The sequence below is a fragment of the Fulmarus glacialis genome, unplaced genomic scaffold (assembly GCF_000690835.1).
Source record: "Fulmarus glacialis isolate BGI_N327 unplaced genomic scaffold, ASM69083v1 scaffold861, whole genome shotgun sequence".
Lineage (NCBI taxonomy): Eukaryota > Metazoa > Chordata > Aves > Procellariiformes > Procellariidae > Fulmarus > Fulmarus glacialis.
Window position 1 is genome coordinate 62634 of NW_009192184.1, and position 24230 is coordinate 86863.

The 24230-nt window shown below is 36.9% G+C and overlaps 1 protein-coding gene across 1 annotated transcript in view; it reads right to left on the reverse strand.

The window, feature by feature from the left end:
- The window catches only part of CDC42BPA (CDC42 binding protein kinase alpha (DMPK-like)), a 125454-nt gene that overhangs the window by 9389 nt on the left and 91835 nt on the right, over window positions 1-24230 (reverse strand). The window contains exons 21-33 of the mRNA XM_009586969.1: window positions 21467-21586; window positions 20708-20788; window positions 18462-18567; window positions 17576-17712; window positions 16768-16907; window positions 15818-15899; window positions 14423-14639; window positions 13614-13676; window positions 12087-12680; window positions 10077-10174; window positions 8348-8432; window positions 6698-6821; window positions 5276-5393 (exon numbers count right to left, since the gene is read on the reverse strand). Of these exons, the coding sequence (XP_009585264.1) occupies window positions 5276-5393; window positions 6698-6821; window positions 8348-8432; window positions 10077-10174; window positions 12087-12680; window positions 13614-13676; window positions 14423-14639; window positions 15818-15899; window positions 16768-16907; window positions 17576-17712; window positions 18462-18567; window positions 20708-20788; window positions 21467-21586 (1965 nt within the window). The remainder of the gene's footprint in view (window positions 1-5275; window positions 5394-6697; window positions 6822-8347; window positions 8433-10076; window positions 10175-12086; window positions 12681-13613; window positions 13677-14422; window positions 14640-15817; window positions 15900-16767; window positions 16908-17575; window positions 17713-18461; window positions 18568-20707; window positions 20789-21466; window positions 21587-24230) is intronic.

Below are 24230 nucleotides of genomic sequence, written 5' to 3' on the forward strand. Positions count from 1 at the left end.
TGCAAGGGGATGGTTTGCCCAATGGCCACCAGCAGATCAGAAAGCCTTTTCTAATTTCTAACTTCTAATTTTCTCTTCCCCTTGTCCAACTGATTTCATCACCTTAAAACAAACAGATCTGAGTAACACTAGAAATGTTAGGACTTAAAAAAATAAAATATGGTAAAAATACAGCTTACCCCTCCGCTAAACCTAAGGCACTACTTTTTGTATGTGGAACGTATTAAAGTCTGGAAGAACATTAAGTCACATCCCAATACATATTATCAAACGTTATCGTTACTGTTCTCTTCATTTCAGCTGGTAAAATCCAACTTTTTTTTTTTTTTAAACACATGGTTATTATGAGGCTTTGCATGTTAACCAAAACATCAATTACCACATTATGGCATGTAAGACATAATATACGTGAAATTTTTATTAGTAAGTTTAGCAGCATCCAAATATCAGTACAAGAAGCCACCATTCCAAGAACGGTCCAGGAAAGGAGACTTTGCTGAGTTATCTGCTCACAACAGAGAACTGGCAGCAAAGCCAGCTACGTTCCTAAAAGCCAATACGGGAGAAAAGGGAGTGTCTTAAATCACAAGCTAAAAAGCAGAGGGTAGGCCAGCTGCAACCATGAAAATATTTAGCCAGCATTCATGAATGTGAGAAAGCCATGATATGGCAACATTTTTAAAACGATCCTCCATGGAACTTTCTCCATGGACTCCAGCATTAGATGCATGCATAGGGTTCCCACTTTCTTTAAAGAGTACCACATATGGATAAGTACTCGTTTACTCTGAAAGTTTCTCATTTGAAACAAGCAAAGCTTCACACATCATCTAGAATGGAGGTATAATGGCTCATGTATAATGAGGTCAAACTGAAGCATAACGTTCAAATATAATGGCAGTCAAGACTAGCTTTTGTATGTGAAATACTTAGGCATGCAGAATATGAAAGCAAAATCAATCCTGTACATCTGATGTACACAGAGAGGCGGTCTGTGCTGCAGTAAGTGCAGTTCCAGATTTCAGATCTTCACTACAAAGGAGCATCCACGATAAAGTGGCTTCAAGGGACAAGAGGGCAGAAGGGAGGCCAGACTGTACGGCCAGTTAATTGGTGACAGGCTGCTAGGGAAGAAAAACATGTAAATAAATAAGTTTGGGGATATACTAACAGGAACGATTCTAAATTGTACAAAACAAGACAATGACCCAGATCCAGTATCCACATCAATAAAATACAAATATGTACTGATTACGGTTCTGTTAATAGCAAACAAGAACTTCTGGTTTCTGTTGTGTTGTAGCCCACAAACTTGCTTGTCAAAGCCAGACCCCTAAGTAGCTGCTCGCCATGAAGAAAGGAAGGATGGAAGTTTACAATTGCCTGATAACCTCTAATTTTTCTCTCTTAAATCTGATCTCACTCCGAGCCTTGGACATGTTTGTATCTGCCCAAACACAGGGCTATACTGAAGTCAAGGGTTTCCATTCACGGAGAGAACAGTGTGGGACTAGGTTAATAGGCTGCAATTTGCTATAAACATATCTCACTATTCATGTCATGTGCCTGTTGCATACCAAGACCTTGGAAACAATGCACAGAGAAAGCATCTTTCCCCCTTTTGTGGCTGCATCAGCAAGGGCAATCACATGCAGACAGATATGTTGCACATATGTAGGCATTTGGTTTGTATACAACATATCAAATAGCCTGAAAGAGTTTAAAACATTCCATTTATCCAATTTTAATTTTGTACATTTACAATACAAATTAAACTCTCTAAAGTTGGTCTTTTAGAAGACATCATTAAGAACAGTAGTGGGCAGAGAGCAAGCAAGCTCCTGTTGGCTCTGCATCCACCAGGCAGTTAAGCCATGGGTTAAGGCAGCATAGGCGTATGTCCCCTCCTGCCCACTGACATATCGCAGCCCAGCCACGCAATGGCCATCGCTACCAGTTCTAATTCTGTGCTTCATTCAATTTTTGGCATTTCCCCTGAAAAAGGCAGCAGAGGCAGGTTACTGGGACTGCAGAGGTAAGTTTTGATCGGATTCACATTGCATATATATAGTGAATCTGTATATATTCATAAATAAATATAAACACATACATATACATAAAAATTGTCATTTGCTTTATAAAGTTCATCCACGGATGCTAGATAAAAGCTAGGCTGAGCTGGCTATTTAGTTTGTGACAATCTCATCCAACACAGAGATTAAAATATCTATTCTCTATTAAAACCTATTTATTACTAAGGACCCTTCTGCCTACATAGCACCATACTCACTTCAGTGAAAGGTCATGCTGGATGAACAAATTTGTATCAGTAGATCCAGCCAAATTTGAAATTGCTCAAATAAATTGGAATAAACTGCAAGTAAAAAGGCCCACTCCATTCTTTCATACACTTTCTGCATCTCATAAAAAAAGAAGCTATATCAACTAAAATAGTTGGATGAAGAGAATTTGAGAAAACTATTAGCCTTGCACTACTTGTTCCCCCTAGTGGCAGCCCTCTTTAAATGCAAAAATGTATTTTATCATCCACTTTCATAAACAGAAACAGGCAAAGTAAAATGCTGCAATCTTTCCCATAGTTCTTCAAAAATAAATACTTTTTCCTCTGAAACATACTAATCTATTTAAAAATACAAAGATGTTCCAGCTGCAAAATCATCACACATGCTAAGAAGCACAAAAAAAAAAAAGCTATTCACCTTTTTGGAACAAGGTATGAATCTAGTGAAATAATTCTACATCTTTGTAAAGAAACTGCCATACAAATGAACTGTACACAGGGTTGGATGAGTGTTCTTTACCTTGTGTACTGATTCTCCAGGAAATGTCCTCTACTTCCATCCTCTCTTTTAATTCTAAATTTATCTTTCAAATAAAACATACTCGATACATAACATCATATGCACGCACAACTCCTTTTCTTCTATTTTTGTGCCTAAGAAACAAAGTAGGTAGTTTGGAACAGACTAAATGACAACTTAGTCCAGCCAAATACCTTACAGGAAGCTGCTGGAAAAGAAAAAGCTGCCTGGACTGTAGTGGCTCTTGACAGAACATTTATTTCCTAATCTCAAGTTACACATTCAAATTCACACACTTTCAAGTCCCATGACTGATGCAATTCTGTATCTGTTAAGTTAGGAATACAAATACAATATGATATTGCAAGGAGCTGCTGGAAAAATACACGTCAAATTTGCTTTATCTGCAGTGGTATCTCCCAGCATTAAGACTGATAGCTACTTCCAAAAAGGAGTTTTTAATAGTAACTTTAAAAAGAAGCTGCAGCAGTGGGACAAGTGCTGAAGTCAATTCTATATTGTACACATTTTCTAGTGTCTTCTCATCACCTTTAAGTGTGGAAAGTGATTCATGAATTTCTTTCAAAACATCATATTGGTTACTAAGAAGCAAAGTACCAGTCCTAACTTCAAATATGACCTTTGAGCTAATACAAGGGTTGTCCAATTAGAATGAATTCAAAGCTAAAAGTCATTTAGAAATACATAGCTGAAGAAATATTAATCCATGTAAGTCTAGAAAATTACCTTCTATAGATAAAGTCTTTCCTCATTTTACACTTGCCAGATTTAGGGCTTGATTAAGAGTCCTTGCAGCTTTTGATTCCCGTGAACTTTCAACTACCGACAGTGTCAAACGGGATGTCTTTTGCCCTACCTTTAGCAGTAGCAGATTATTTTCACTGCTTGAGAAGAACCAGAAATATTTTAAAGAACCCACTAGAAATGGAAAAGTGAAAAAAGGTTCTGATCTACATCCCGCCCTGAAGCAAATAATCATTCTTTTATAACATTAGACACATGTATACTCACATCCAGGTAAGAAAAACACTACCTGCCAACTTCCCTTGGATTTGTCACGTGTTTTCTAGAAGCAGCTCCTTCATTATTTATTCATTTATAAACATACATACACACACACACAAAATGCTGTTTTTTGCTCTATTGCACTGAATATATTTGTTATTGAGAGGTTTCTCAGAGTGTCGCTAGTACGAGATTTAAAGTATCTTTCCTTGCATATTCTCATCTAAGGAAAACACAGTGCCAGGGCTCAGAAAACACAGAAGGGCTCACGTACAATGTGCAGACTTTACGGTAAAGCGTAACATAAAAGTACCATTTCCCGCAAAAGTGAAGTAAAATGAGTACCTGGAGACTAGAGGTTATGCTCCTAAGCTCCTAAACTAGTGCAATTGCATGGCACACACTATTTTCCAGCCTTATGGTTGTTTCCTTTGGGCTTTTCAGCATCTGAAAATCCCAATTTCAGCATCTACCTCCTGCTTTCTGCACAAACTCCAAGTAATAACGATGATCATTTTAGACAGCACTTCTGTATTAATGCCTATGTCTTATGGTGGTACTCATATCATCTGTTTGATATTGTATCATCTGATCTTTCTTACAGTGCTAATTAGCACCTTCTGAATCACATCTGTGTCATTGTGGATGAGTTTAGAAAACAATACAGAACACACAAACAAGATGCTCAAGGTAGCTTGAAGCAAGCAGTATGATACTCTCCTATGAACAAAATATTAATTGGTCATCAAAAATTTCAGTAACTTCCAGGTGAGTATTTCCTACATAAGGTTTCGTGCAAATGAACATGTGTGTGTGCTATTACATGTTTTCTTTTTCCATTTTTCAACTTAAAAGGTTAGCTTTTATGTAAGAAGTTCTGCTTCATTGAGACTAGTTAATTTTTAAAGAAAATGAAAAATAGCACCTTTGGAAAGAAATTTGGGCACTACACGCTGTTGAACTGCTACAGTTCCGCTGTCTGAGGAAAAGAGGCTGTAAAGAGAGAGGCTAAGTTGGAGCTAAAGATGGGAAGAGAAGAAAGGAATTGAACTTACAATAATACAGTTCACGGAGAAAGGAATTTCTCTCTCCATTCCCACAAAGAACACAGGCCCAAATCCTCTTAATTTTGTCCTTTCATATGGGTCATAAAAATTATCATCAACACTGAGAGGCCAACCTGTCTTAAAACCCAGGAGGCATTAGCCACTCCTCCTCCTACCCCTCAATGCTTAAGTGTCATCCTCTTTGTTTAAATTTTATCACATACAGCAGAGCACGTTTAGCTCCATTTCCCTAGTTACACTGCTCCTGATATGAAATACATCAACATTCTGAATATACATTTAAAATTGTACTTGTCTTTCTCTCACTTATTTGCAGCCTCTGTTGCAGTCAGTCACTCTCACATGTGCTTCTGTACTTACTATTGGAAGGTCTTTGAGAATCTGTATACCATCTCCAGGACCCATATGTGCTATGTGGTTAAAATTAGTTGGGTTAGAAATTAATTTATTTCTCATTTCCGGATCACGTAGCATCTCTCTGGAAGAGAAAATACTTTGTTTAGATATTTCATTCGAGGTGAGGATGGACTTTTATGAAACAAGTACAGCTTTGATTATCAGCTACTTTTAAATGGAAATTAACTATTTAACCATGTTAACAGTGATAAACCCTTGCTATCAGCACTGGCATGGACAAGCTTCCAGCTTGAAGAGAGGGCAAGGGGCCAGAACAAAAGAATGCGGTTTGCAGGCTAACAGCCCATGCCCAGTAGTTACTAATATTCAAAGAATATACAAACACTATGAGCTGATAGAAAGCTCTGTAAGATGAGTAAAAGCATAACTCATTTGTGATGTATTACAAAGTGGAGATGAAAATGAAGTACAAATATGAAAATAGAATTAAAATAATACTGCAGTACCTTTCTCAGTCTGTGGTCAGAATTAAAAGCTCTTCAAAATGGCAAGGATGCATTTCAGAACTCAGAATAAATAAAATTTTAAAACACCAAACTGCGATCAACTCAGAAATGCAAGGACAAGAACTGGAATTTTATCTCCACTGTACACAGCTGTTACTTTTCTTAGAGCCAAAAAGGAAGGAAAGCTGGGAGCCAACCATCGGTGGAAGACGTTGGAAGTTAGAAAACTGAAATACTCAGTTCTTGGAGTGTAGCTTAGCACAGGAGCAGGTCATCTTTAGTGAGTGATAGTAAATGGTCAGTAACATCCTCTGTGAACACTGTGAGTAGTGAAGACCTATTTTTATTGCCATTTAGGAAGGTATTTGTGACCTGTTAAAGACTTCTATTAGAAACACATCCTGAAGTCCTATGTCCTCTGAAGAGGTGAGTTTTCTGAGATTTATAGAATGTTTATGTAGTTAAATCTATAAATCAAAAAAGCAGATGCCTTGGAATACTGCTGAGAGTAGAATTGCCTTCAGAAAGAAAAGCAGAACCAGAGTCTGGAAGTAAGTAATCCATATGCATAGTTAGCAATGTAATCTCCTTTTGCAAAGTGTTTATTACAGATCTTTATATATACAGTATATGTGCACGCCTATGTACCTATATACAGTATGTGGAGACATGCATTCCAAATTACAGCTGTTTCACATAATTAATTTGAACTAATGAATACTTGTGTATCCAGTGCATATCCATATCCAAACTGGTATTAACACAAATTAAACATTGAGGATTAAGGCGGTAGTGAAGAGACAGAAACATCTGAATGGGCACTCCAGAAAGCAACAAATGAAGTACTACATTGGCATCACTCACTGTCCTTCAGGGCCTACAGGCATGTACAGAAGACAAGTACATGTTGAATACCGACCTCCTCTGCTGCATCCTCTCCTCCTCTGGTACTCTGAATGAGTAGCGGCGCTTGTTGTTGATGTTTCGAACCATTTGCTTCCGGCTGTTATCTGATGTCTCAGGAACTACCAGTTCATCACCCTCTGAAATAAATATAAATATGATGATCCACTGGGACAATTCATTAGGTATCCATGGAATTTGAATTCAAAGACATTTTTTCCCTCTGCTCTTGCTAATGTTGGACACTACCCATTTCCCATCAAAACTGAACAAATGCTCCTTGGTTTATGGGTTTTCTTGGTCACTATCTACTCTGTTATATAGCAACAGACTTAACCCTTCTTCACACACAAGCTGCCACAACTGTGTTCTCAAAACACCACTGATTAATTCTTTCAAACAAAACATTTAGGTGGCAGGAAAGGATCTCAGTCCTCTACCTCAAAATTTCTTTGGCAGTTCTCACTGAAAATCACTAGAGCAGTCTTGTTCTGCCAATCGTCTGGAAACTCAATGCAAGATTCTTTTTCATTCATTCCCTGCTCCAGAGAGACCACTCTTTTTGAAATGTTTGAACACTGATGTATTTTGGTGCAACTGTGGGAAAAGGGAAGATTTTTTCCATATGTGTATGTCTGGCCAAGGCATCTTTAATAAAGACATGAAGTATATAGTGGTGATAATCACGCAGTAGGAGCGTTACTTTGAATGAACGCTGCAACTGCTCTGTCTTGTTTTATATATACGGAGACTAAAGTTACACTTAATAAGTTTGGACATATCCAACACCTACTGCTCACTGCCAAAACAGTTTTTGTATGGAACTGAAATCTCTTCTTTCCTTAAGATCAACTGGAGATTTCATGAAGTGTGGGATCTACTAGGTAAGTAGCTTCAGGAAAAAAACTTCCACCATATTGCTCCTCTCTACCACTGTCATTCCTTTTGTACTAATTTGCTAGCAATTTAAATAAATACTGAAACACTGCAAACAGCAGTATATGTTTCTAGAGTGCTTATTTCCACTATTTTCAGAACAGTTGTTAAAAAAAAAAAATAGCTTTAATTGTTAAAACAAAGCATATCCCCTCTCCACCTAAGAGGTTAAAAAAAAAGTTAAGGAAATTACTCAGGAGCATGCTTATGAAATGGGCTTTAAAAAGAAAAAAAAGGTCAAAAAGACTCATAACAAAAATAGAATTCTGAAGCTAAAACTTTGGCACACAATCCTATGTAGCCCTAATAACAAGTTATGAATACACTATATTATATTACTGTCTGATCCTTGGGAAAGGTTTGTTTAGGTTAAGTATAATATTAATTTTAATATAGTACTGCCGAGATCACTATTAAAGTCTTTAATTGTGCAGGCATTTTTAGATAGTGTTCTGGCAGGTGATCCCAGATTTGGAGGGAGTGTCTAGTCATTCTGTTTTCTATTTCCAGTCTTCACTGAATATTCAAAAGGGAAAAAAATGTTCAGAGTAGCTGCCTCGCAGACATGATTGCAATCACTGTGGAATCTATAAGCTTTCGCTTTCTCCCAAGTTAACAAGGACCCATACGTTTGAGAGATCACTTTCTACAACGCACAGATCCAGGCCAAAGAAAAACGCACTTTCTAAACAAAAATTTACATGATGAAAATTGGCTTCTCTTTACTTACCTGCCATTTTGTTTTTGAAATATATTAATCTAACTGTCTCCAGGCCTAAAAGGTTTAGTGATCCTTCTGTATTCAAGGGTCGTACCTGAAAAAGAAAATCAGTCCTTATAATAGTAATAACTCACATCTATATAGTGCATCTTATTCTGAAAGCTCCAGGGTGCATTATAAACTCTATAAAAGGAGCACCGTTATAAGGCCAACCAGGGAGCAGAACATCTTAACGGGCCAGAGCGAACCCTGCTCCACAGAAGAACTGCAGGCTGGAGGGAGCAGTGTCTCCAATCTCCAGTAACACATGCCTGCTCGCAAGAATAACAATTGTGAGTCATTAAAGCCACGAAACAGGGTTAAAAGCAGTTTTAGATTTTAAACTTCTGTTTGGAGAATGAGTACAGAGGGAGTTGCCTAAAATTCCACTTAAGGACATAGGCTTAACACCATTCCTCCCAGCATTTAAATAAATAGTTCTGTTAGAAGTCTATTTCATATAAGAATTCGATTTTGTCTATTAAATGCACAAAGCAATAAGCTGTGCTTTTATTTTGTGTTAGTATCATGTCACAACTACGCTTTGCAACTTGATAAGAGTTGCTAAATGTGGTTTTGCTAAAACCTACTGGTATTTGTGATTTCCAACTTCAAAATGAAAGAAGCATTCCACTCTTTGAGTCTGCAAATTGTGTTAGAAACGAACTCTTCATAATAAATTGCCATTTTTGAGTCTCCTAGATGTAGCAATTCTTGTTTGTTGAAACTAGCTTCATTTATTAAATGGGCAGTCTTGAGCCAGATATTAATCAAAGTACTAAATCACGTTCTGCTGTGTAGGAAAAAAAATGCTCCAACTGCTTAATAACTCAAAGTTTGGACATCAGAAAGAGTAGAGGAAATTTCCTCTAAAAGGCCAGATTCTTCTTCCCTCCTTAAGATGGTTAATAGCTGAGCACCTTGATCTTTGCATTATTTATCTTTACAGCATTGCCATATCCTGGTCTGCATCTGACATGTGGGAAATTGATATGCAGAGAGACTGAATGACTAACACAAGACCACAAGGACAATTTCTTGTAGTTCTATGTCACTGGAATGCCAGTTAAAGGAATTATGTTGACACTAATACAAAGTTGAAGTCAGTCTAAACTATGGGAAAAAAGCCACTTTTCTTTTTTCTTTCCAAATACAGTTGAGCAAACACCTCCTAAATACCAAGGAAGTGTCAGTTTTCAACAACTTCTTCCTTTTAATAAGTGATCCAAACCTGACATCATCCTGGTGTTTTAATATTTGTACTGGTTGAACCAAAATGTTCTAACCCTATCTACCTACAATGTTTTCAAGCAGCAGAAGACAGATTTTTGAAGGTCTGTTTAATTATCCACCTGTTTAACATCCACCACCTTCTGGCAATAACATAGATGCAATCAGTCCCAATGAAGCCACATGCAATTAATACAAAGAAGCTGCTCCCTGCAATAGTATCAGTAAGTCTAACATACTCATACGCTCCAGATTGACCATTCCTCTAAAACACTGAAACCACATGCAAAATGTGTTTCATAACTTGTACTTTGAACAAAAAGCACTGGTTTGTTTGCAGTAGCTCTTCTTTTAGTTCAATTGTTTTTAAACAAGCAGTTTTAATGTGCTTAAAAAACCCAGTATAACTGTAGCAAAGCAATATTGACTCTAGACATACTATTTAACTGATATTGAAACAGCAAGTTACCTTTTTGAGAGGAATAGTCTGAATCCACTCCATGGAGTTCACATCAAAGATATCAATTGCATTTTCACTGTATACAGAGAGGTATGGTGCATTGTAACCTGAGAGGTAAGGATTAGGTATAGTGTCATGTCAGGGCTATGACATGTCATGTCATAGACAGGCTCAAAACATACAATTTCTTATGGTTTAACCATATTTATTACAAAAAAACCCACCCCACAATCCAACAACAATTTTTGCAAAATGTGTTTTAACTCAAAAATTACCAAGAAATTTATTCTGAAGGCAAACCACCACCAAAAACCCTAAAACCTCCATGACTTTTAACTTTGCAGAACCTACTTTTTGAACTACAAGGGATTACAGTTTACTTTGCCAAACACTGATGTGGTTCAAAGTTTTTTTCTTCTAAAAGCCCTATTTTTAAGAGCTTGTATTTTGTAAATGATGTGGTAGGAAAATATATTGTTGTTATTTAATAACTATCATTTGAATGAACCGAACTCTTAGTCTTTGGACTTTGTACTAAAGGAACATAAGTTGGAACTAAGAACCATGACACAGTCACAAAAATCTTCATGTTTCCTTCTAGCTTTAAGTCTCTTTTCTTATTTTCTGGATTGTAAAGAGAATTCTTGTGCTACTCATCTGGCACATTTCCCCAGGATGAAATTTGTTCCACTGGGACCACTTCTAAAGGAGAAGTCAGGATTTCCATGTCGGCAACAAGACTGCCATGGTCTGCCAAGACTAACAAGAGCATCCAATTTGTGTTTAAATGTAACAGTTTTTGCTATAAAATATACCTCCATTCTGAATTGGAATAACATCAAGTCACTTCATTTAAGGCAATCAAATAACTTTCACAAATATCAATGACCAGTATAGATGAACTGCATGTGAAAATACCTGTTTTTCAATCTATCACAAAATCTTTTATTTTGATTCATTCATTCTCTGAGTCCATTGTAATAATCACACTCTTGCTTGAAAACCAGAAGTGACATACAGCCTGTAAAAGTTGCTCCTTCCACATTCCACATTCAAACAAGGTGAAACATTCCTCTCCTCTGCAGTGTGACAGGCAGACTATTTTAAAAATCAACATAAGACTGGGCTCATTCACAGATACTCTGAGGGCAAATTTGGCTAATCTTTATCTGCATTCAGAAAGACATTAAAAAGAAGAAGATGGGCATTGCAGGTTTTTTTTCCCCTCCAACTGTCAGAAAGATAAAGCCGCAGCTTTGAAAAAACTTGCAATAAATGTTTAACACAGTTCTTGCTGGAAACCGAAATCTTGAAAAATTACAGTATTTTTCCCTTAAGGTTATGAAATATATTTTCTATACTGCCTGCCATACATTGTATTTTGGAAGGGAAGTGGGAGACAGAGGAGGAAAAAATTAAAAAATGATTTTTTAAAAAAGCAAAGAGAGGAGATGAATGAGAAGAGTGTCAACAAAAAAAGCCGAGGAAGAGAGAATGAAGGAGTAAGGAAAGAAAAGAAAAAACCTACTAAGCAGGAATAAACACCATTAGAGAAAAACAAGTCAAACTACCAGATCCTGATGACTCTGAACATCAAGAAAGCTTGAATCACAATGCTGAGCCAAAGTACAATCAGATTTTAAGACTTTAAATAACAACGGTCCAGTATCAGTGGTAGCGAATGCATAAAGATCCCATTAGCCTCTGTAGGACCTGAGGCTTTCGGCTGTTTTAGAGATCAGGCCATGTGTTTAGAAATTGGACATCAGAGTTGGAAATCCTGACCCTTGATTCCTCTTTGTGGTACATCAACATAGGTCAGTGACAGAGTTGTCAAAATGAGCATAAATGAGATCAGGATTAAACCCTCTGACTGGATTAAAAATGCTGACAGAAGCTGAGGGCGTTCATTTACCTGTCAGGTAATTATCCTTGAACTTCACTTCCCGTGGATAGTAATACAAGCAGTGATCACTTCAATGTATAATAGCAAGTACACTGACACACACGGCAACTTACAGCAAGAAGATGGAGTTGCGGGCCACATCAATTCTTGTTGTCTGGATCGTCGGCCCTGGCAGTCAACGTAAACCCCTACGCTGCTAAAACACAGCAGGTATTCTTTATTTGAGATTTCGACTGCACAGATGGCATCAGTTGGCTGCTGTGAGATAAATGATAGTGTGTGGTCATCTGGATGGAGCAGACTGTACGGGCTGCCTTCTCCGTGAAGAGGGTATTTTAAGAAACCTGACTGGTAGCCCACACAAAGACGGTCACTGAAGACTGACATCCACTGGACATTCCCCTGGACTTGGATCTCCTTGATCTTTTTGTGACGTGTCTTACTCTGATTTAGTTCATAACAGAGGACCTGCCTTTTCATAGCTACACACAGGCATGTAAGAGCTCCATGGCGCACGTGTCCAGAAACTATTGACTGACAGCCTTTTGTCTCTGCCAGCTTATAAAACTCAGTCTCCCTTCCATCCAGGGCAGCCATAGGGAAAAGTCGCACATGACGGTTTCGTCCTGAGATTACTGCAATGAGCTGTTCATTTGGGATAAGCTCAATCTGATGAACCTTCTTATTGTCACCAACACGGATAATCTCTAAAAAAAAGGCAAAACAAAACAAAACCCCCCAAATCTAAGTAAATAACGTTGAAGTGTGAATTGATTATAACATATGTATTTGTAAAGATAAACTATGAAGGAAACCCAAAAAATCCCCTTGATTGCTTCTCTGCAATGTTAAAAAGTACAGAATCAAAACTTCTATTTTAGTAATACCAGATGCGGCAGTGCTGGATAGACCTTTGGTTTTTCCTCATCAGAAAAAGGGAGGAGCAGATCCGATACAATAACAACTGCTGTACTATCTCAGTATTCATTTCAAAACCAGTTTATAACCACAAAACTACTGAATAAAGGAAAATCCTCAAAGAACTGAAACACACAATTAAACATGTTGCTTGTTGAATTAGCTTGGGCATCTGTCATTACACCTCTTTACAATACTAGAACATAAGTTTTCATTTCCAGTACCAAGGAGTAGGTTACAGAAAGGATCAAGCCAGGCTCCTTACTGAGGTGCACAGCAGGAGAAGAGGATACAATAGTCACAGATTGAAATAAGGGAGGTTCCTAATGGACATACAAAGAAAATGTTTTATTGTGAGAATAATTTGCAACAGGCAGCCCAGAGAGATTGTGGAACCTCCGTCCTTGGGGATTTTCAAGACCCGACTGGACAAAATCCTGAGCAACCCGGTCTGAATTCAGTATTGAGCCTGCTTCAAACAAGGGAAGAAAACCTTCAACTGCATTCCAGATGCTGGACCTTTGTTACTGGAAAGGATACCCAAAACAGAAGGCACACAGAACACCTTCTTGATTATCAGCTCTCACATGGGGTTGTCCAGCTGATAATGTAGTAAATCAAGAAAAACACCACCAGAGGATATTGAAAGAGAAAAAAGGTTCCAAAGTCACTTTCTGATTATTTAATATTAGGGAAATTATTACCAGTTCGTAATCTCTTACCGTCTTTGGTGACATGCACAACGAATAACCCTTCTTCATTCCCCAGAGCTATTCTTTCATGGTCTATGATATTAAGAAAAAAAAAAAGGTTATTTTTCTTTGGAAATACTTCTTCAACAATAGTTATAATTCTGATTAACAGAGACAGTTTTTTAATATCTTGAAATAAACAAACATAAAGCCAAACCCAACACATTCATGTAACAAAAAACCATTGTTAACCTCCCAATCTTTCAAATTTAAAAAAAAAAGTCTTTTCCCATTTCTCCTGTTAGTCGATGTAACAGCAAGAAACAACATTTTTAACAAACCATTCAGAGCACTTAAGTGTACTACTGACTTTGAAATAACAATAATATCCTATTTAAATAATTTAAATAATCAGAGTTAAACATAGTTTATGCAGTAGCATTTAAAATGACTAAATTCATACTCTGCTTTTATGTTTTCTCTCTGGTCCCACAAGCAGATTTTGTAGTCAGTGATTTATGTCTATTCTATAGTGCTAATTTTGCCCAGTTAAGGAATTATGTTTACAGAATAACATAAGAGTAATGCCCAATTCTCAGTCAAAATTATTCATAATTATGAATATGTGTGAATAGGGGAATACTCTTAAATATCTGACAAAAGTACTGGGTAGTAAATTGCACTTCTCTCTTAAACCCATACACATTTCCATATGCGATAAAACCACTACACATTACTCTCCATTCAGTAGATAACGCCATTTAACACGTTTTTTGCAAAAAAAGCATGCTTTTAGCATACCCATTTTTCTTAGAGCTTTCTTCTTATTCATTTCATACCTATGATTGCTGCTGACTGTGTTGTTTTGATGAGGGGTAAGGTGCTGTCATAAGCTTCTTTGGGAACATAGACTGAGCGGTCTTTGAGTTTGTTCTTCTTCAAGATCCTATGCAATTCATTCAGCACTCCTACCCACTTGCTTTTTTCATTCTCACCGTCTGCTAGAATCAGGATTGAACACTTATTACTGGATGCAGAGAGCTGGGAAGCTGTAACCTGGAAAATTTTAAAATACATATTTTAAGTCATAAGCGATAAAAAATTTCATCATGATAGTGTTTACAAGGGTATCAGATGCCTGTAAGTACCCTTTTAATTAGCTGTCTGAGCTAAGAATGCAAAAATTTAGCCTTAGTTAACAGAAAGCACTATCTCAATCACGAACCCACAGCAGAAAAACCTGTAGATGTGAACAACTCAGCAAAGAACAGAGAAAACTTTGGCTTTATTCTAAATGCATTTGTATTTATTCTATAATTTGGAAATGTCTGCCCTAAATAAGGTAGTCAATTGTTTTTCACAGCAATTTTATAATGAAAAGCATTTCTTACAAAGTATTCTGTATTTTTTTTTTAACGCCAATAGTTTTCATTAATAATTTAATGTGATAGGAATGGTCTTTACGGAAGAATGATCTATGATCCTTTTCATGTATTTGGTACAGCTACTATAGATAAAAATGAAAGCCCCTTTTGTAGGTTTATCTCCTCTCAGCATGCAGAGTGATGAACAGTCTAAAAGCCGGAAAAACAAGGAGTGAAATACAATGGTATAGTAAAAAAATGATAGGGGAATTAGTAAGACACCAAAGATACTTCACTGAGGACAAAGCTTCAGTAGAATATCTAGTAAAAATAAGAATAATATTAGAAAAAGCCAATGATGGCAAAATCCTGATACCAAATAATAGACATAAATTTTGATGAGCATTTTACACTAGATTTCTAAACTGACTACCTGATGAATGGGAGTTTTCAGAGATCCAATGCATATATACGAAGAAAAATACATAAAATAAAGGCTTCAGGAAAACCACAACAAATTGAGAAGCAGCAGGCAACTTTAGGAAATCAAAATGTAGAAGATCATGAAGAACAGAAGAATTCCAAATGACTAACAGCAGGTTGAGAAACGTACATCTTATTGTGAAGGTTAAAAAAATAAAACCCACGTAAAGGGGAGATGAAAGTTTGTCTAAATGTACCAGTGCTATTTTTACCACGAAAATGATATATGTACAGATCCTTATGCATTGCTGCTGCTGCCATGGATACCACATGGCCAGAACTTGCAAAGGAAATAAAATACTAGCAAGCCGTCAGTGAATGCACACCGTACATCATACTGTGAAACCCTGTACTTCTGGGTTACTAGGTTCAAGACGTAATACTTACCCTAAAGATACAGGGGATATCTTTTCGATTTGCATGGATGACATCTGAGGCCAAGACAGAACTCACTGAGAATTCTTCATCCCTTATGGAGACCACAAACATAATTGGAAAAGAGTTAAAGAGTAAAATCTGTATGTTTGTTTTTTACTTATATTTCCATAGTACCAATAGCCTTGTTTTGTGAAGGACACAACAAGACAGTACTGAGACCTAATTTTAAAAATTATCCTTTCCTCTTTATCTGCAGATGAAACTCACAAATGCAATGTTGCATAATTAATTCCTGGTGAATGTTGATGGAGATAAATCTATTCAGAATATCTGTTTCTTGTCTGTTTAAATTAAAGCCTTTTTGAAAAAAAATAATCAAACTTAAAAAATAAGCCTGGACCAAGAACACCTCTCCAACTCTTTCATAAAAATCCAAACTCACTAGAAGCTGTAAGCTCTCTGAGACTTCCTGGATAAACTAACCTAGTTCAGAGATGAGCTTTACTTAGTTGGTATGTTAAATATTCTCAACCTTCAGTGAAGTTGGTAGTATTTCAGTTATACTGAAGACAGTGGGAACAAACTATTTAGCCCTTCTGAATCAAAAATTGTATTAGCTTTATGCTATAACGAAGTTTTATCTGTCTTTCAGAACTCTATTCAACCCCAAACGGATGTATTTTTCTTCTTTATTCATTCCAGATCTTCTACACAGCTGAACAGATGCATTTTGGCACATGATGTAGTAATGGAAGTTTAAATTGCCACATATGAACACACAAGTGTCGTTCAGGCTAACTGCAAATACTGCTTTTTTCTGGAACATTAGAGGCTCTCAACATGGATTACAGTGTTTCATAAAAGCTCTGGAGATTGCTTACTGATTTCAGAAAAAGGAAAAGCAGAAAAAAACCTCCCAGTGCCTCTGAAAAGCTCCCACTCAGCACTGAACAGCTTACCTCATGTCTATGACCTGACTCACTATCACGCTGGGCTGGGATGCTTTTCCTTCTGCTACATCATACAGGAAGAGTTTAAAATCACAGATCACTGCCAGCGCTCTCTGCCAACCTTTCTTTACTCCAGCTGGTTTTGGTACCTTTAGCAAAACAAATTCTGATCAACTCTCTGTAAGTTTGCATGCAATCAAAAATCAAACAGACAGTACAAAAATCAATTCTCTCATCTGGGCTGACAAGCTTTTAATCAGTGATAATGTTAAGCAACATCAGCAATAGCACAGGTGCAGTAAGAGCATCAAACGCAGCCACACAGACACCACAATGTATTACTTAAAAAATTCATAGCAGAACAGGTTGTTTCTTCTTATTTCACAAACTCATTCAAAGCTATATTAACAAATACAGAGAAAGAAACCCATCTCTAGTTCGTCAACAGGAATATGGCCAAAATTATGTCAAGTCATTTTTTTAGTATTTATGTACAAGTATCCACACCAACAAACCCAGACAGTACTAGCATCAACAAAAAGACTCAAAAACTCAGACCCTGGAAGATGATCTGATGTCTACAGATGGACTATTCAAGGCCAACTCAAAGCACAATGGCCAACAGAAATGGAGAGAGAATTACTGTTGAAAATGCTGAGAGTTGCTTTGTGAAAATTTAGGTCTTAATTTCCAAACCGTTACTGTAAGGTATAATTGAATCCATCCGCCCCCTGATGCCCCATTTGGAGTTTAATTCCAGCTCTGGAAAACAACAGATTTAATGTAAGTGCCCCAAATGCAGCTACCTGATACTTACTCGGACATGTCCTTCATAAGCTGTTCCTATGCCTTTCTGCGGATCTATTCCCAAAGGTCCCTTAGTCTGTTCGGGAGGGATTGGACATACTGCAGGAGCCTTGTCTGCACAGGTCACGTGGCAAGAGAATCCACATACTTGTGAGAAGGAGAAGAAACAAAAAGATTTGATGGCTATTTCTTGCGCAATTCAAAAGCTATGATAATGACGATGACATTCATAAAGGAATCCTCTCTTTTTTTGACCAACAGCTGAATAGTTTCACTGAACTTTGCTACAGCGAGACAGAAATGTAAGTCTGCACACAGCAGCAATTCATGCTTTTATCTGCTCTAAATTCTGATTTTCTCATTTTCAGAGGTGTATGGATACACAGCCTGGTTTCATCCAGGTAAGAAAGAGCCTAATCAGAAGTTCATACTGAGATAATCTCTATGACTTCGTGTAGGCCCAACTCTACCAGTAAACAAAAAGCTGGAAGCTCATCTAAATAATGAGTGTTGTTCTGTGTACAAACGTACAAACCTAGAATAAATCAGTCCTGGAAAGAAGCAAAATTGGTACTGAATGGCAAAGGTGTCTTACATTTTGACCTGAGTCAGAAAGCAAAGCTGCACTGACTGTGGCCCCTTATTGCTATTTTAAGTAAACTGAACTAAGATCATCTACCACCAACTGGAATAAGTATGTTCCCAGATAACTAGGTAATCTGTAACATAAGATGTTCAAAGTGTTTGGCTTCTATTGTTAAAAGACTGAAGCATAAGAATACATTCTGTTATTCAAAATATAAACAGAAGACTCCTGCATTATCACACCACATTTACTGTGCAATCTGCATCTATAAGAACTTCAGTTCACACTTCCTGCTTTTGCAAGTGCTTACCTTCACAAGTACAGCCCTGTCGTATTAAACCGACCATCAGAGATGTGCACTGATTGCATTTTGTTGGTGTATTAAATGATTTCACTACAAACTGGTGGGCTTTAGGCTGCGAAACAAGCAGACAAGGATGTTAATACCTGTAACACTTCTGAGGAACAGTTATTTTTTTCACAGACATAAGTGTGCACAGGTGCATTTAAAAAGGTAGCTTATTTGTGTTTGCTGAAATGAGATCTGAGCTCCTAACACATAGGCTGAAAAAAATTCCTCATCAGTGCTTGTAATTGATAATTTAAACCATCTCTGTAAATGAAACCATGGAAACTGGACCTTGTCTCAGAATACGAGTTTGCCTCCATTGCAGATAGGAAAGTTGCCAAAATTATTCCATTACACTCTAGAAGTTGAATGTGTGTATGTATGTGCTTGGTGGGCACCTGGCGGCCAGCCAAGGTCAACCCACCACAGTATTTTTTAAGCTGCAAATTCAATGCTCCTCTGTAAGGAGTGTTGCCTTAGTTCAAAGAAAAATATCAGGCTTTTTCAAAATTCTAATTTTTATGCCAGAAAGCATGAGAGAGTTCAGTTTTATGGTGTCAGGCACAGGCAATTTCAGAACACCCAATTTAAAAGCAAGAGTATAGATGAAATTGATTTTGAAAGAGCTTCTCTTCTTGTTAGTTCTTGGGAACACAGACCACATGAGTAAGTGTTTTAATTCTCTCTCTCCCCTCAAGGATGGCAGTGCTGATGCTATGATATCAAGGCTAAATAACTACATAATGTGGTAGCATGATTCATAAAAGGCCTTAGATAAAATCCAGGAAGCTGCTTTGCTTTTCTAAAAAACCTCCCAGTAAAGTAACAACTGGTAGGTGGAGAAAGGGTACAGCACACGGTGAATGCAAAGGCTGTCCAAACAACCTGGATAAGATAATGTATGTGATTTGAAGTAAGACAATTTTGCAGACTACTTTAATGAGTAGGTATATTAAAATTGTACTCACTTTCCTGTTTTTCACAGCATAAGATATCACAGCTAAAGGCTCAAACTTCATCCATATTTAATGACAGTTTTACAGTTACAATGGAAGCTTTCTGTCTACAGATGGATGTCTTGTTTTGAAACTTGCAGGGAAACAATACTTAGCTTTAAAAACTGATGCAATCATAAAGTAAGAAGGTTCTTTAGGGAACATAATAAATTAAAAAGCCAATCATTACTTACTATGAAAAATATTTGCAAAAATGAAATGATGTGCACAGAAAAATCTGTTTCACTTGATTCCAAGTGCACTTACAGTATTTTAATTGATCTACTAAGATGTTGCCAACAGAACACTGTCTGCTCAAACTTTTTAGCTTTCCTTTACACAGATGAAGTCTTTTGCTATTTTCCAATTTATCAAAGCAGAGAAACAGATCTATTAGAAAGACTTACTTACTTCATTGATTAGTTGCATAAAAACGGTCATTTTTTAAAATATACAGAAGATTCCTAAACCATCGAGGCAATTCTGAAACTTTTATGAGAAAATTTTTCCTTTAATAGCTTGTATCTTGTTCCTCATTTGCTTGAATATACACCATTCACTGTGAATTAGCATACGCTGATGGCTTACTTGGCCAACAGCAAAATAATTTCAACAACTGACGTAAAATCAGTATTTATGCAAGTAAAAAGCCAGAAGGCAGAAAAACTGGAATTCCTTCTCCCAGCCCAGTGCTGCAGTGCTGGCTGCAGTGCTCACTCGACATTGCTTATAAAAAATGCAAATCTACGTTTTCATTTTAGGCTTACTCTTTGCCTTTTCTCAAAAATAAGCATCTAATCAGCACACAGATGTGCTAATCCGACACTGGCCCGCAGTGACATCAGTTTTATTGCATGCAGAGGATAAAGGCAGGTTGGTCAGACACATGCCAGAAAACAGTCTCTTTCTAGGAAGTCTTTTTTCCTTTCCTCATGTTCTGGTTCATTTATCTCTTTCTAATGTCCAAACTACTGTTTTTCCTATAATCAAATGCCTATGTGCTGCTACAGTGGAATGCCTAGTACAACTTGTCACACCACATAATGTAAGAATGAAGGGGTTTACATTTTAGAAAGCAACCAGCTTGCATACAAATAACCCTTCTAGACAGTTCTGGTAAGATTACTGTGATAAACAGTTCTCCTGAAGCTGTTGCCCAGGAGTGACATTTTCCCCCTTACTATGTAAAAGTGCAAACGATTGACCGAATACCTTTGGTGCAGAGAGTCCTGATCCAATATATGCTGTCCTCATGGTTGGTGTGTGAATTGAACGGGGAGGATGATCTGTAACCTGAACGTAGTCCCCAAAGGATCAATAAGACACGCTATCAAAGATAGCTTGAATAAAGTAAAAAGACTACAACATCCCACCCACCCCATCCCCAAACATACAGGCAGTGAAACCAAACTGATTAACACAGGAAAGGACTCAGAAAACCAAATCTTATTTCTCAGCAAAATTACGTGTAAGATTCATCTTGTAAATGTCAAAAGTAACTTTTAAACATTTGATTGAATCTTTTCTAATGTATAATAATCAGAGCGTTAAATTTTTTAACAGGGAAAGGGAACATTATTATAGTTGCAAAGCCTGGCTAACATTTCGTATTGACAAAGACTTTCAGGAGAACTCCAAAGCGTGCTCTTACAAACTACAGTATAACATTAACTTTGTGCCAACATTTCTTAAATATTCATGACTGAGGCATATGTTACGAAAAGAGACTGTATCTAACAATTGATTCAACATAGTTCCCATCCCTAATCAATTAGCCATATGTGAAAGGAAATGCAACATTCCCCAAAATACAGTTCACCACTAGTGCAGAAGGCTATTACAAGGTCCTAAATAGTCTTGCTGCAGAGGAGTGAGCTTCATTCTAAGCAAAAGAATTTGCAATAGCAATTTTTATATGAGTGAAACTGTTACTCCTAAAAAAAGGACAAAAATTTGTCAACACTGAAGTACCTCAATTGGTTCAATCTCACTAGCTGTAGAAGGAGACCTTGACCTTGAATGGAGGTGAGACTTGCTATCTTCATCCCGTGATGGAGTATTAGACAATGTAAAATTCTCAACTGAATCAATCTAGGAGAACAATTCAAGAGAAAAAAACAACCGAAAAAATAAATCAAAGACCTCATTAAAAAAGAATTCCCAACTCTTACCAAAATAAGATATGGGAGCAGTAGAATTCCTAAGAGAGAACTGAGAGGATAAAAATTCAGTTTTAAGCAACTTCCTAATTAAAGTACAAAAATGCAATGAAAATTACTGAATATGAACACGCCAAGGCTTCTGCTGAGAGGTGAGCACATGCATAAGAGCTGCTAGTTCAGGGGCCTGATAAACACTTGAAGAGACTTGTAATTCAGCATTTTAGAAGGGTGAGTATTTTCTAAACACTACTGGGTTTTGTCCACTGGTAGTAGAGATTTGTTAGAAGTGAATTCCCATATAGCCCATGTAAATCACTGCAAACATATTCAGGAAGAAATAAGGAGAAAAGGCAGAGCAAACAACATATTTCCTGAGGTTAGTGTTAATTATATTCGCAGAGAATTGGGGTTTTTTTTGTACGCCATTTGAACTACAAAAACGTCCTTACCAGTTTCTTCAGGGCAATATTTTCCTAGTCCTTCATACACAATGAAACTAAGCCCAACACAGAACTACACTGAACAACAAGGCACATAGGTACAACCAGGTATCTTGGAAAACAAGTCATCTTTTGTCAGTGCAACTGAAAAATCAGAAAATGCAGGATTCTTCCTTGAAAACAAGACATCTCCATATCGAAGTCTTCTATGTAAACTTAAATATTTTTTAAAAAATTATAGCGAGATGAGGATGCTTTTCTCCACTAATAATAAAACTAAAAGCTGGAGGCCTACAGAAGGCTCCATTGCATGCCTGGCTTTTCTGGAGCAATGCTAGCATCAGTTCTCCATTGCTAAGGAATTGGCTAGCTTGCACACAACCTAAAATATGCAGCAATGTTTACAGAAAGCATTTGAACATTCCAGTGTTTTTTACCTCATTTGCCATTGACATCATACTAAGAATTCTGCAAACTTTACTGCTTTTTGGGAATAAAATACATTGACAAGCCAATCTTATACATGCATATACAGTCCTGTTCTCCAGAAACTCAGTCATGGTAGCGAACAGGTGCAGTTGCTGTTTTTTCTTTTTTCTTTTTCTTTCTTTCTTTCTTTTTTTTTTTTTTTAAATAGTAGTGACTTAAGTTTGATGGCTTCTAGTTTTATCATAGCCTTCAAAAAAAATTATCTGGTGGAGCATGCTCATAATGCTCATCAGCTTAATCAACTTAGGCATATTAAGATGCCTGCAAGTATTTCTTTAATGAAAACGGGAAATTCTTACACAGGGATACACCTGTTTTCTACACATCGATCATGTGTTTCAAGCATTGAGGCAAAAATTAGCAGTAAAGCAAACATTTTGTGCTCAGATTTATCAGAAGCAAGTAATAATTGGAAGCTTTATCCAGTATTAGAAACATTGATGTCTTTAAGTAGTAAATCCCCAGACACGTAACATTGTTTCAATTATTTTAAACTTTGTTTTTATCGAGTCTAAACGTGATAATTTGGAGTCCACTCAAAGACTGTTTAACCTCGAACAATCCTACTTTTCTTCTTAAAAGTGTTATTAAAAATTAAGCCCAATGAGTAACTACAGGCGAATTTTTCATAGCAAGACATTCCTTTTCTTCTGCAAGTTAAACTCAGAGATCTAATCTATCATTTCTTAAATGTTTCCAGATACTCTAAAGGCTTTCCCTTTCAAAGTAGCATCTGCATACCAAAGAATTTTCATGGTATCTCTTAAAAAATTTAGTACAAGCACGATATGAATGATGGAACTTTTCTGGAATGTGCTACAAAGCCTTTGTGGTTGAAGACAACTGCTAAAAAATGTATTTTTACTTTACTTACGAACATAAAAAGCCCGCAAAACACACAGAACCTGATCTACCATTACAGAATTTGAAGGGAATTTAACCACCACCTTTACTGCAGAAAGAGGGCCTTAAGCTGTATTGCTGCAGTAATCTCCAGGTTCCTTGCTTTAATTAGAAGAACTAAGTACAAAAGCAACCTGACTCAACTATGGCCAAAAGCTTACGTGGACCATATTAACACCATTAAAATTAGTTTTAAACTAATCCACTGGATTATCAAAAGCATATTACAATACTTCCTACCAAATTGTAATAGCCTTGTCATCTTCCACAGGACTGTGCTTAGTTGTCTATGTGGTGTGACCTGTGTAGGTTTGAGCCAAAGCTGGCCAGTGCATACACATCTTGAGGAGAGATGAACTTCTGAATTGGAGCCACAGCCAACAAAAACAAGCAGTTACTGTAAGCTTGCCTGAGACACTGAGCGGTGTTCTTTGAACTGCATAGGTAAGGTCATTATTAGAACTGTTGAACATTATTGCTTACTTATTGAATATTCAATATAAATGCTTTGTATGCTTTCCTATTCCTATCATCATCATATGTGTGTAAAAGAAACAAAAGTGGCAGTATGAGTTTAAAATGGACACAGCATACCTGGTACGAATTCAGTCTGACGTCTGACAAAGCTTTGAACACCACGTTTAAAAATCCACCTTGATTTTTGAAACACCATAGAGCTTTCCAGCTTAACAGACTACAACACATCCAACTCTGTTTTCCTTGTATGAATTTTTCCTGCCC